General features: G+C 45.0%; 1 protein-coding gene across 1 annotated transcript in view; it reads right to left on the bottom strand.

Moving 5' to 3' along the window:
- The window catches only part of TMEM178B (transmembrane protein 178B), a 567,200-nt gene that overhangs the window by 41,250 nt on the left and 512,282 nt on the right, over window positions 1–13,668 (bottom strand). The window contains exon 3 of the mRNA XM_069227910.1: window positions 8,109–8,246. Coding sequence (XP_069084011.1) covers window positions 8,109–8,246 — 138 coding nt within the window. The remainder of the gene's footprint in view (window positions 1–8,108; window positions 8,247–13,668) is intronic.

Raw genomic sequence — 13,668 nt, 5'->3', positions numbered from 1 at the left:
AGTGGACCTGGCAGGGCTCAGACAATGTGCACAGGTGCAAAGGAACAGACTCAAATCCCACAATGTGTGCCAGTGCAGGTGAACTGGAGAAGATTAGACCATCTGTACCAGTGCAGGGAAGCTGGAAGGGTTCACACAATCCCCATCAATGCAGGGACTCACGCAATGTGTACCAGTGCAAGGGAACTGTGTGCAGAGGTTGCGGGGGTCACACAATTTATACCACAGCAAGAGAGCTGGGTGGATAAGGCAAGGGGATTTGGAGCACCACAAATTCAATCACATAGAGTTGGGGGATTGGAACCTTGGAACTGAACCACTTGTTAAATAAGAAATATTATATGGCTCTCTACACGGCAATAAGGTTTTCAGATGTTTCTCCAGCGAATAGGGACGTAGTAAAGGCTTAGATTGTGTTAGAGCAACAAAGCTCACACTTGGGAATGGATAGAGGCTTTCTCAATACCCTGAAGTGCAAGGGGACTAGTACCAATGCAAAGGAATTTTAGAGACTCCCTCTCTGTGTGCTGGTGCGAGTAGACTGATGTTAGTGGAAGAGAGACTCTCATTCTGTGTTAGGAAACCAGTGTTAGTGCAAAGTGCCTAAAGAAGTTCCCTCAGTCCATGCTAGAGCAACAAAACTAGAAAGGCTCCATGGGTCTATGTAGTGCAGGCAAACCTGTGTCTATAAAAGGGAACTGGAGAGGGCCACTCGGACCATGGTAGTGTAAGAAGACTAGAGTTGGGGCGAAGCTCAAAGATACTCTCATTGCTAACAAATATTAAACATTAAATCTGGACCCCAATGAAACAAAAGTTTGGACTAGCATCTTCCACAACTTTTTCACCATTTCCAAGACACCCAAAGCCTCATATGGCAGCAAAATACAAGTCAAAGGCTATTCATGCCAACCATGTGTTACTCATGACAGTGGTGCACGTATGATGCAATCATTTAACATCAACTTACATATCTTCACCATGTCTTCAGCTCCCTGAGTCTCCTTTACACTGATTTGCCCATTCAAAGCACCCCTCACACATCTCCCAGAAACACTTGATGCTGTACTTAAAATGACCTTACTTCGGAGATCACCACACCTCCCCTGTTATGCGTCTCCTAACCTTCCTCCCATCCCTTCTAACCCCACGTGTTTGCATCTGAGATCCTACAAGGTGCTCCTGAACCTCTCATTCTCCCGCTGAACCCATCTCCGAGGATGCTCACATACACATGCCTGCACCCGTGATGTCAGAGTACAATAATGTCATCCCTGACCACATGGTTACATGCTCTCTATTTTATGCAACAGCACAGTGAGACCTCGATATCTACTGTTCTCTCTCAGTGATGCTCCCACGCCCATGTCTGTCCCAGTCATGCTGAGGTCCAAAGAGCTGCCAAATGCTCCATGAGTCCCCGAATGCACCCCTTCCTTAAACATGCTCATACCTACTCACACCTAACAGCTTCCACAGCCTCCTACAGATGAGTTTTACTCTAATCTTACTAGTCAGATCACTCACCTCCAAAAGGCATTGCTGACTTTGGCCACACTCATGATTAATTCCTCTACATCTCACTCCAATGACACCTTGAAGAAGGCACCTTCAGGACTGACCTTTTCAAATAGCATTGTGTCCCTTGACTTACTATGACTATTATCAGCAAGCACACACATGCATACCCTTCTCTCTATTGTAGTTCATATCTCATGCAGGAGAGCTCACAGCAAATCTAATCTTCAAGATGAACCATACACTGCACACAAGATATCTCCTAAAACCTCTGGAACTCCTGAAGCTCTTCATGCCTCCTCTTTCCGTCATGAAAGTCATAATGCTCCACTGTGACATATTCAATCTCTGCTAAGGATGAGACACAATAGACTCAACAAAGGTTCAGCTTGCCATCATTTTCACCTTCACAACAGGACAAAGATCACACAAATTGCACTCTTAATAAATTAAAGATCAGCTACTGCTAACAATGATGTCCTCTCAGCAGTAATATACAGACATGACCTACACATTCTTACACTCTTGGAAACATAGATCATTTAGACTTTTCAAACCATAAGAAGCGCCTAGCTAACTTCTCAAACCATAATAAACACACTGCCATTTAGTGGGTATAAAATACAGTGTAAGGAGAGAACATCTAAGAATGGTGGGGGAGCTCCCTATGTTCACAAATAACACCATCATTGCACCATGATCTAAATGTAATCACTTTCCTTCTTTGAATAGCTCACAAATGATATGCTGACCAACACAGCCATTCTCTAAAGATTATACATAATCTACTGACCTCCTGGAAAATGCATCTCTATCTTTGCAGAGATGACTGAATTCATTGTGGACCAAGTTCTACCCCAGATGGAACATATATTTATTGAAGATTTCAATCTTCATCGGAGCACTACTAATGACAAAAAGCCTCAATATGCCTGAGTATCTTTCTGGGTGACAACAACTTCTTCCAACACCACATGCTTTCTTCTCAGTTGCATGGGTCCATATTGGGTATCATCACCACCCGGCTTGAAATTATCCAATCTTCCAACCCTCTCCCTGTTGACAGGTCTGACCATTCAACCCCTCCCCAGATTTTCAAAAAACTCAACCTTTGAAGCTGTGACAACCAGTAGAGATTTTAAGTTCATCATCACCAATGACGCCCATGACATGGACACGCGCTTTGCAAGCCCTCAACATGATTTCTCAGCTCCTTCTCCTCTCTCTTACAGGATTACAATAACAACCTCACAAATGTACTGAATAAAATACTATACCAAAATAAAAATGTAATGAATAAACTGAATAAACTTCCTCCATTCACACAAGCCTAAAGCGGATCAGAAAAAGTCCCATTGCTGCACTTCTAAGGTTAACAGCCACAGGAAAATATTGAGAGCCTTAGATTGCATCCGAACGTAACCTAAAGCAACTCAAATCTGAAGTGAAAAATCCTTTGAAAGCACCTTCACAAAGCAAAATACACTTTATTCACAGCAAGATTAAACAGAGTTTAGTTGTCTGAAGGAGCTTTTCAGCATCCTCAAACAACAATCCACCTAGCCTACGCTCCAAACCAATGACTCTTGATGAAATTAATTTGCCAACTATTTTAAAAGCAAAATTATACCTTCCAAAAATGACTGACTCTTCCCTCCCACAAACGAAGCCCACATTGACCTTTTCCACTAAGAACGAGAAGGACATAATGAATTTCCCTAGCCCATCATTCCTCAGAACATCAGGCGATGTATCAACAAGACCGAGTCCTCTACTTCCTCCTCTGACACAACTGCTACATGCCTGACCAAGGAGCACATGGATGTCTTTATCCCCATACGGCTCAATTGCATCACTGCCTCTCTTTAATGTCGGCTTATCCCAGTACATCTCAAGGGGATTTATCCTGCTCTTATTCAAACATTCTGATGCTGACTCAACCTCCCCAAAATTTCAGACCCATTCCATTCTTGAGAAATACAAATAATTCAGGACAACAATGGCAATCATCAGCTCCTTTGTCTCCTACAGCAAAGTAACTAGGCTCCCGAAGATAGAGGATGGCACTCTACGGATCTTCGATAAGGGTAGCACCTGCTTAATAATAGGGCTAGATCTTGCATCAGCTTTTGACCTGAACAATCAAACATACATCTCTCCCTCTTACATGAAAGTCTGGGATTCATGGGCACTGTTTATTAACTGGTTTTGATTGTATCTTTCAAACAGAGACTATTGTGTGAAAATCGGACACATTACCAATCTTTTACCATCACTGTTTTGAGTACCTCAAGATTTGAAGCTAGTCCCAATCCTTTTAAATCATTACTTTAAACCACTTGGTGGTCTTCTACAGACACACTGAATTTGATTTTACCACTATGTGGACAGCATCCATCTATACTTAGGAACAGATAGCAATAGCCATCTGAAAACCTTGACCTCCTGCTCTCTGATGAAAAAACATGGATAAAACAAAAACTCACAATTGAGAAAACTGAATCCCTAATCCTCCTCCACTTCAAACCAAGAACTCCACAAAATGTAGGCTGATCATCTACAGAGCAGCAAGATCTCACCCAAACTAGTTACCATGACTAAGGCCGTCATTTCGACCTCGGCGGTCTTTTTCAAAGACCGCCGAGAAACCACCGTGCTGAAGACCACCAGTGCAGGTGGTTTTCCACGCGGTGTATTATGACTGCTGGCAGCCCTCTGTCCTTTTTCGGATGGAGAGCCGCCAGCAGCCATACTAGCGATCGGCGGGGAAGTGGGGGCTGCTCCACCTCCACCGCCCCGTCATCAGAACACCACCCACCGAATCACATTCCATGTGGTGGTGTTCTGGTGACGGGGAGCTGGCGGCGGAGCAGCCCCCATGGATCCCGTCCCCTCCCAGAGGATCAATGGACAAGGTAAGTTGATTGTCTGTTAGGGGAGGGGGGGGGGATGTGGTGTGTTGTGTGCGTGCATGGGGGTGTGCGTGTGAGTATGTAGAGGGGGTGTGTGAGCACGTGTATGCATGCTGAGGGTGTGTTGTGTGTATGGGAAATGTGTGCGGGTCGGTCTGTGTGCATGTCTGTTTGAATGTGTGCGGGTATGTGTTGTTGCAGTGTATGTATGCGTGTAGGGGTGTGTGTCTGTGCATGTTGGGGGTAGGGGTGGGGAGGGATGTGTGTGTCTGTGCATGTTGGAGGTAGGGTGGGGAGGGGGTGTGTGGTTGTGCATGTTGGGGGTAGGGGTGGGGAGGGGGGTCCTGCCACATTTGGGGGGTGGCAGGGGGACAGGGGTGTGGGGGGAGGACTTGGGGGTGGGGTAGGGGGGGGAGGGAGACCCCTATCAGTGCCAGGGAAGGGATTCCCTGGCACTGATAGTGCCTACCACCATGGATTTCGTGGCGGTTCCAAACCACCCGTAATCCATGGCGGTATGCAGGGTCCTGATACCGCCGGCGGTCTGGTGACGGCCGCCTGGCTGGAGACCAAAGTCTCCAGCCCAGCGGTCGTCACCGCCCTGGCGGTCAGAGTGGAGAAGTGGCGGATGACCATGGCGGTAACCGCCATGGTCAGAATTAAAATTTGTTTTCCGCCGGCCTGTTGGCGGTATTACCGCCACTTCTCCCCCATCCGCCAGGGTTGTAATGAGGGCCTAAATGCTTACATCTTACCTTGGGTACCAAACTCCGCCTTGATGTACATATCATGTCCATTGATTAAATTGTCAACTTTCACTTATGACGCAAAAGAACGTTAGATGCTTTCTCTCCAGGAAGGATCTAAAGACACTAGTGACAGTGGTGTTCATTTCCAGTTTTATATATGGGAATGAGTTACTTTCAGGCTTGCCTAAGGTTCAAACTGCATCTGTTTCAGCACATGCTAGGTGCTACGGCAATGGACTCTGGAACTGTGCACACCTTTTCAGAAAGTGCAAGGCTGCACTACCCAACAAGCCTTGGCGATGACAACTTTAAATAAGAGCTGGATGACATGCAGGGAAAGAGAGATTTGACAATGTATATTGGGGTAAATGTAAGAGGAAAGGGTGCATTGATAATTGAAATGAAGGAGGGGAGCAGGTGGATTTCGTGATGGGGAGTTGGTGGTGACAGGGACTCCTCACCCCATTGCTATAAAGGTAAACAATATAAACTATTCGCAGCTGGCAAGACAAAGATGGGTGCATATAGCTACCTTCCAGCCAAGGTGAGCCTTAGAAAGCCGACAGAGGGAACACGAGTCATAGATGACGGTGGCCAGGTCAGGACACGGCCCTCACCCCCATCTCCTTTGATACCCCAGAAGAAAGGGGGGTGCACAAGAAGGGCAGAGACAAGCAAGGGGGGCTAGGGCCTTCAAAACAAAGGATGGGACTAGAGAGGGAGCAGGAAGGATGAAAAGCAGGTGGGCAATGTCAATGAGCAAAGGTGTAAGGAGCATCATTGCGTCAGCAGAGGAATGGGGTGTAATGGGAAGGTCCAAGGGAGAGGTGGGCAAGGAGAATGATGATGAGGAAGCTGAGTTTCGGGTGAAATATAAAGATTAATTCAGTGGCAAAGACACATTTGCAAGTTTTCAGTATGTATACATGTGAAATATCCATGTCTGCTGTGTGTCCACACGTGATACTTACATGCTCTAGGTGTAAGCCTTTGATTGACACTATCACCAGTGGACAGCGCCGCCTTATTATACTCTATGAAATTAGTGTCTGGAGTTCAGTTAATACAGTGAATGGTAAAAATAAAAGTACTGAACACAGTATTAGATAAAGTACTCACTCTTAACATGGTGTATATATAAATGTATTACGTTGTCCCATGCTCCCACCGTACTTTCCTCTTGGTGGCCTATGTCAGAGGTCTCAACTTTTCAGAATTGTTAGGAATGAGTTATATTTTGCATACTACCATAGGAATTGACGTCACATGGAATCTGACTACACTTTCATCACATGAGGTGGCATCGTTAAAATTGGTGAAATGACTGAACAATTTCCACTAGTGCAAACACATTACCAACAATGTCACTAAATGTGTTATACATGACAGTTTCCACATTAAATGTGCACAACATGTTACTTCCTTGCAGCTAACATTCAGTACAAAGGCAAGAGTCACAGGAGCTCCTCGGTGGTGTCAGATGTTGCAGAGGCTTCCTTAGTGGTATCAAGTAACACAGGACCTCTTGTATAGTATTCAGTGTCACAAGAGTCCCTCGTCTATGTCACACGTCAAAGGAACCCCGCATTGCTGTCCTATGTCACCTGAGCCCATCGAGAGGAATCAAATGACCCAGAACCTCCTACAAATTGTCCGATATCAGAAGAGTCTCTTAGGTGTGGGACTCAGCAGGAGCCACCTTGGAGGTGTGTCTCCTTGGTTACGTCATAGATCACTGGAGCCCTTTTAAGGGTGTCACAGAAAACCCTCAGTGGTGTCTGATTTCCCAAGAGCATCTCATTGTTGTGTAATATCACAGATGCTGGCACACAAATCTCAAATGCTGACAGATTGCATCAATGGTGTAAAATGTCATACACGCTCCCTTAATTATGGTGCCTGTCACACGAATATCTGTCTTATGTCACATGACTGTCTCAGTAGCGTCAGTTTCACAGACACCCCCTCAGTTGTATCTCACGTTACAGAAGCCCTTCGCTGGTGTCAAATATTGCAAGTGCCACCCCAGTAATGACAAATGTCTAAAGAGCCCCTTGATGGTTTCAGAGACCACAGGAACTCACCCAGCGGTACCCAGCATCACAGGAAGACAGTCGGGTGTAACAGGAAACAGATAGAAGTGCAGGATGTCACATGATTCAAAGGTAGGTCCAGAAGAGCTAGGTCCATGCCACATTTTCATGACAACCACAAATAAGTAATCAATTCAGTTTAGATTCAATGGGCCCAATTCACAAAGCCATTTTGCTCATTAAAAGTTGTTTTACGAACAACACTGGCGGGATCAGAGCCTGCGAGTCATTCACAAAAGCTGACTTCTCAGGCATAGATCCATTTACTCCTGCCTAATATTACCCCCATGGTCATGTCAAGTAATGCAAAAGTGAATCCTATGCCTATTATGATGCGGTTTGCCTGTTAGTTTGAAAACGCCCACAAAACAACATCTGTGATGATTACAGATACATAACAGTCAACGGCTGGGGTAAAGCCTACTCAAGGGTGGGAAGGGAAATGCACACCCCCAAACTAAGAAGTGTAAAGGAAGGGGTTTCTTCATGGACCAAAGTGCCATCCAGGAAAAACACGGAACAGAAAAAAAAAGCTGTTCCTCAGAGGACCGTCTTTCCACAACGTGATCTTGGACTAGGCGTACAATTCTGCATTGGTAAAAGCCACTGTGACAGCTTTCCTGTTATTCTACTGGGAAGTTTTTATGATTTTCCAGCATTTGTAAACCTCCACCTTTTGTTGGCAGGAGTACGTGAACAGATGCAGCATTATAAGTTTTATTTGTGAAGCAGCCCCACTGTATGTGGACTCACTGACAGTAGAGTCTTGGAGGAGAGGTCACCCAATTAAACTCTTCTTGGAAAAATTGCATTTGTCAATGTGATTGTAATCTTACCTCCCATGAGGAATAGAAGTCCAGCCACGTACTGCATGAGTCCCCGGTCCCAGCAGCACCCCAGCACCCCGATGATCCATCCGAAGAGGATGATTGCCACAGCCATGCCCATGAAGCCAGCGGTCATCCTTCGCAGATCTGCAGTGGAGATACAAGAGGGAGGCAAGGCAGAGAGTTACTAGAAACAGCCGAAAGAATGGCATACTAGTTAGATCTCCTAAGAACTCCCATCTGCTCTTGTGGGGCTTCTAAGGATAGCCAGGAACCCATAACCATAACACAATGGGATGAGAGGAACCGGGACACAATAGGCCATATGTACGAACACTTTTTCCCATAGACACAGAATGGGTAAAAACCTTTGCTACATCTGGCCAAAGAAGTCATAAAGATTGACATCAAACACCCACGCATTCTAGCTGGCAGCCTGGGCACACCAGCCTGAAAGTGCTTCAGTGCCCGGACTAACCAAGATGCATCCAATGCAACTCAACCCTATGAAGATATCTACAAAGCTCAATTGCAAAAAATTATGCAGCACCATATGTACTACACACTAACTAGCTCATCGGTTGGGCTTGTACTAAAAATAAGGTGTTTATGCGCCACCTGGACAGCGGTAAATCATGGAATATGTGTAATTTCATGGAAATGTAAAATGTTACACATGGAAATATCACACAGTATTCCCTTTACCTACTGTTTGCGCCGGTTTTATTTGGTACTAGGATATTAAGCATAGCAAGGTTGCCCTACTTTGCGGGACTTTAGTTTTGCATGGAATCCTACCGCTGTTTTTGTTTTGTTCCCACCTCATTATACCCACTTGGCACAGATTATCAGAATTTTTGCGCTATACCTGGCAATAGTGTTTAGTGTTGGACTCATGTCAAGTTTCAGTGCAAAAATATTCCTTGTGCCCCAAAGCTGGTTGTGCTATTGTTTGCTCTGCTTTGCGTTGTTTTGCACTTAAAGGAGACTCTCAGTTGTCATGCGGGAACCAACAACATCAGGGAAGAGAGACGTGCATGCAGACACGTTGGCCAGGTAAGTCTATATCAGCCCAGGAATTACTATGTCGGCAGCAACGTGGTCTCAACACACATCAGCATTATAAAAAACTCAAGCAACACCAATTCTCAACACTGTCATCCACATCCCTCGCTCCACCATACATATAACTAACATGACACTTTACGCTCCCTAACATTCATTTACTCGGCCAAGACACCATCACTTTTCACAACCTTGATTCACTCATCATCTATGATACTTGCCTGACCTCACCTCGTTACACATCCTAGACTCCCTTGTGCCAAAAGGGGGCGTTCCCGCAGGAAGGTGGGCCGAAAAAATGGTGCAAAGAAATCTATGCGTCTTTTTGCGTCAGTGTTTTTGGCACTTTTAACGCCTGCTCGGAGCAGGCGTTAAAAGTTGTCACACCATTGTTTACAAAGGGCTCCTATGTACTGTTCAGGGTTAGTGTCAAAGTTACGGCTCACACATGGTGACGGTAAGGGGTGCAAGGGAAGCGGCACTGCACTTTCCTTTAATCTGCCCCTTACTTTCTACACAATGCCTAGAAATAGCAACACCTTCATTCAGAACATCACCAATAGCAAATACATTCATCAGTAACACCAATAACATCTTGTTGAAAGTTTACAGCTGCCTAACTCCATCACCTCAAAACTGCAATCCATCTTCAGTGACCTTTTAAATACTCATGATATGAAGCACTGGATCTGCCAACAACCAATTAAACATTCTCAGCCTTATCAACATCTCTGCCGCGTCCTTGGGTTGTTTCCATTATATGGGACTGTGCCATTCAATTTATTAACCCCCACACACACCAATTACCCAGCCCCCCAAACCAAACAAGCCGGTCGTGCTCTTTTATACTCATTCAAACAAGACGTATCCGCCATATTCCATCCCACGTAACCTACAGACAACATAAATGTACTTCTTTATTCGCTCTGTGATACCTCCAAAGCTACTGGTAACATATGATCCCCGGAAATCATGGGCCATAAAAACGAGGCCACCACTCTCCCTGGCACAAGCCACAATTCTCCCAGACAGTAAACGCTCCATCTACCAACAAAAAATGTGGCATGAAACTCAATCATAGGGCAATCTAATATAACTAAGATCAGTTCAAAGAAACCTCATCTCCTCAGCCAAATCTTCTTACTACACTTCTACCAATACGCTCGCTTTTAATAGAAGCAAACCATTTTCAGAGCCAACAAGCACTGTGTCAACCTTTGATGGACCACCAACTCCACAATCAACACACTGTTGCCATGCGATCAACAAGTTCTTCATGGAAGTATTAATAAGGTCAAATAGCACATCAAGAATGTGACATGTATCATCACCAAGGCACCCACCTCACCACACAACATATTGAGATGGACTAACTTAAAGATACTTAACTGTAGATCTCACAGCCATCCTCATGTGCTCAAAACAACCACCCGTGAAGATACCCTTTCCTCGCTGATCGTGGGAGCCCTCTCCAGGAAAGCACACCACGCAAGATATCGTTATAGACATTCTCAAGGACGTCGTATCCTCCTGGTTTGAAAGAAAGCCAACCTAGACAATGAACAACCTACCCAAGTACGAACCCACCACCCATTCATCCAAAACTTTACAGAAAAGGTGTTTCCATTCAGCTGCAAGAGAAAAATAACAAAGTACCCATATGACTAGCAATGGCTGCAGAACACACTTCAGTACATAAATGGATGCAATACAAGTGGTAGATGCCACACTCGCATTTAGACGATAGGGAATCTCTACCTCCCTGGCCTACTTGACTGATCAACTACCGTCACCAGTGTTCACCATCAAGCCTTCTTCAATATGTTCGCAGGTATTCGCCGGCCCTGTTTTTCATTTGCACTGTCCTCCACTTGTTCCAGATCTACAGCTCTGCTCTCTCTCAAGTTGTGTTGATCGGGTGTTTGAGTTCTAAACAGTAACTAGTGTCCCACAATGATCCATCCTCTCTCTCCAGAGTGACATTCAAACTCTCAAGGGAATCATCAGTTGGCCAGTGATGCCCAATTCTACCCTAAATCTCCACTGCCAAAGATATCAGCAGTTTTTAAGATTTCCCTTCCATGATCAAAGCATGGACAAGCTGCTACCTAAAACTGGCAATAAAAAAACAGCCTTACTGCCAGTGGCACAAAACAAGCTTAGATCACAGTGACTCAGATATAAACCCTGAATGGTTCACACCGCAAGTGAGCACAATGTAAAATCACTTGACTCTGACCTTTCAGCAAATGTTGACTTCACCAGTAAACCACAATCTGTCTTTTTTTAGGGAAAGTTAAGCTTTCCATCCCTGTTGCTGGCCTTAAAAGCACAACTGAATCCCTCGCACCCAGGCATGTGAAATGGGCAGCTTTATTTACCATGGACCACCCTGAAAGCATCCTTCATGCCACAGCAGACCATAATAAATGGCTGAAACAAAGCAACTCTATATATTCCAATGTGACAGATCCACACTGGCTACCCCTCAGTGGCTGCATCTCCTTCAAGACTGCCTGCATCCCATAAAAAGCAATTACAAACGCCACCCTATCTGCTGTAAAAACCGAACATCCCACGGAGCGATTGCAACCCACGAGCCATGACATCAGTCATCTGGAAGTAAACTTTTAAGAAATAGAAAAACTCTGAAGCAAGACTTTCCCAGATTCCAAAAGGATTTTACATCATCCCTCGCACATCAGACTCACACCTTTGCTGCTTTAAATCCAGTACTTAATATGTGCTTGTTGTTTCTGGTGCGGAGCAACGGCACTTCTTTCTGAGGGCCGGCGCTTATTCTTCTGCCTCAAGCATTTACTGCGAGCAAAACACATATGGGAAATACGGAGGAAGAGAAAAACGAAAAAACGTCACAAAGGGGGAAAGCAGAAAGGTGCAAGAGTGATCTAAAGGGGCAGGGAGTGGCTGTAAATGGATTGAGAGGCCCGAGATGGCTTCAGGATTACACCGTCTCAGTATCCAGTGTTCGCACATTTAATTGCAGCATCTGCATGTTTAAAAGGAGGGCTTTGGGCACCGGTACCTTTTTATTTACAAATTAAGCACTTTATAAACCATAGTAGAATTGAACATGCATCTCTTGAAATAGTAGCTAATCCTACCCATCAGGTCGCTTCCCGAAGAGTTCATCACTGCCCACCCACTATAATATCAGCATGCTGGCCATCACACAACGGACCCCCAGCAAGGGCACGCTGCCTAGATGCCACTATGTACATACACACACATAAAACAACTGGGTCAGACTCAGCCAAGTACTGTAATGCAGTAATTCTAATTGATGTCCAAAATGCAAGGCAGCTGCGCCATGAACTATGACTGCAGATATTACATCTGTAGCACAGTTTTTTTGTAAAAATTGCAGATTTTCATACAGGCAGAAATTGTGGAATTTACCTGCAATTTTGGGAAATTATAGCATATGTTCTCGTCGTGCCATGGATTCTCTATCTCCGTGTCTGTCATTGCAGGTGCTGGGGAAGTGCAATGACGCATCAGAAAGGGACTGGGTGCAATTTAATGAACAGTTCGTATATGTACAAAGTAATTTAGAAAGTTGATCTTATCATCTGATGAGATCTATGTCATTTCTTCCAGCTATTTCCACCACAGTGTAAAGCCAGTGAAGTATTCTGGGCAGTGCTTAATTTGTAAATATAAACGTTCCGGTGCCCAAAGCTCTCCTCTTAAACACGCAGCTGCTGCAATTAAATGTACGAGCACGGAATACTGAGGCAGGGTAATCCTGAAGCCATCTCGGGCCTTTTTAATCCATTTACAGCCACTCCCTGCCTTTCAGCTCACTCTTGCAGCTTCCTGCTTTCTCCCTTTGTGACGCTTTTTCATTTTTCTCTTCCTCCATCTTTCATATATGTGTCTTTTGCTGGCAGCAAATGCTTGAGGCAGAAGAATAAGCCCTGGCCCTCAAAAATTAATGCCGGTGCTCAGCACCGGAAACAACAAGCACAAATTAAGCACTGGTTCTGGGTCCTTACCTCGTTGTGATACAGGGTGCAGCACTGTTCCAAGAAAGCAGGGATTATTCCTGGAAGGCAGGCAGCGCTTTCTAACCTCCCCACCCCCCAAGCTTCAACAGCCGGAAGCCACACACCTACAGGACAGAGCAGGTCAGCAGCATCCGCCTTCTGTCCTGTGACCTGGGAGCAAAAGGACACAGAGGTGTGTTTTTGCAATCTTTGCAAAGGTCTGTGGAAAATGGTGGCAGACAGTTTTCGCTTTGTGATATGATGTCCACAATATCCCGACTTTTATGGCAATTTATGGTGCATACATCCATGTTTAAAGCAAATAAGATGGTTCTGTAAAAGATATCCTTTGCATAGAAAAAGTTAGGGAGCGTCCGATGTGCCCTATTTAGAGTGTAAACATGCCTTTACACTCAATCAATCAATCAATCAATCAATCAATCATAGTACTTGTAAAGCGCGACTAGTCACCCGCTAGGGTCTCAAGGCGCTGG

Source organism: Pleurodeles waltl, chromosome 4_1, assembly GCF_031143425.1.
Source record: "Pleurodeles waltl isolate 20211129_DDA chromosome 4_1, aPleWal1.hap1.20221129, whole genome shotgun sequence".
Taxonomy (NCBI): Eukaryota; Metazoa; Chordata; class Amphibia; order Caudata; family Salamandridae; genus Pleurodeles; species Pleurodeles waltl.
This window is presented reverse-complemented; position numbering and strand designations above follow the sequence as displayed.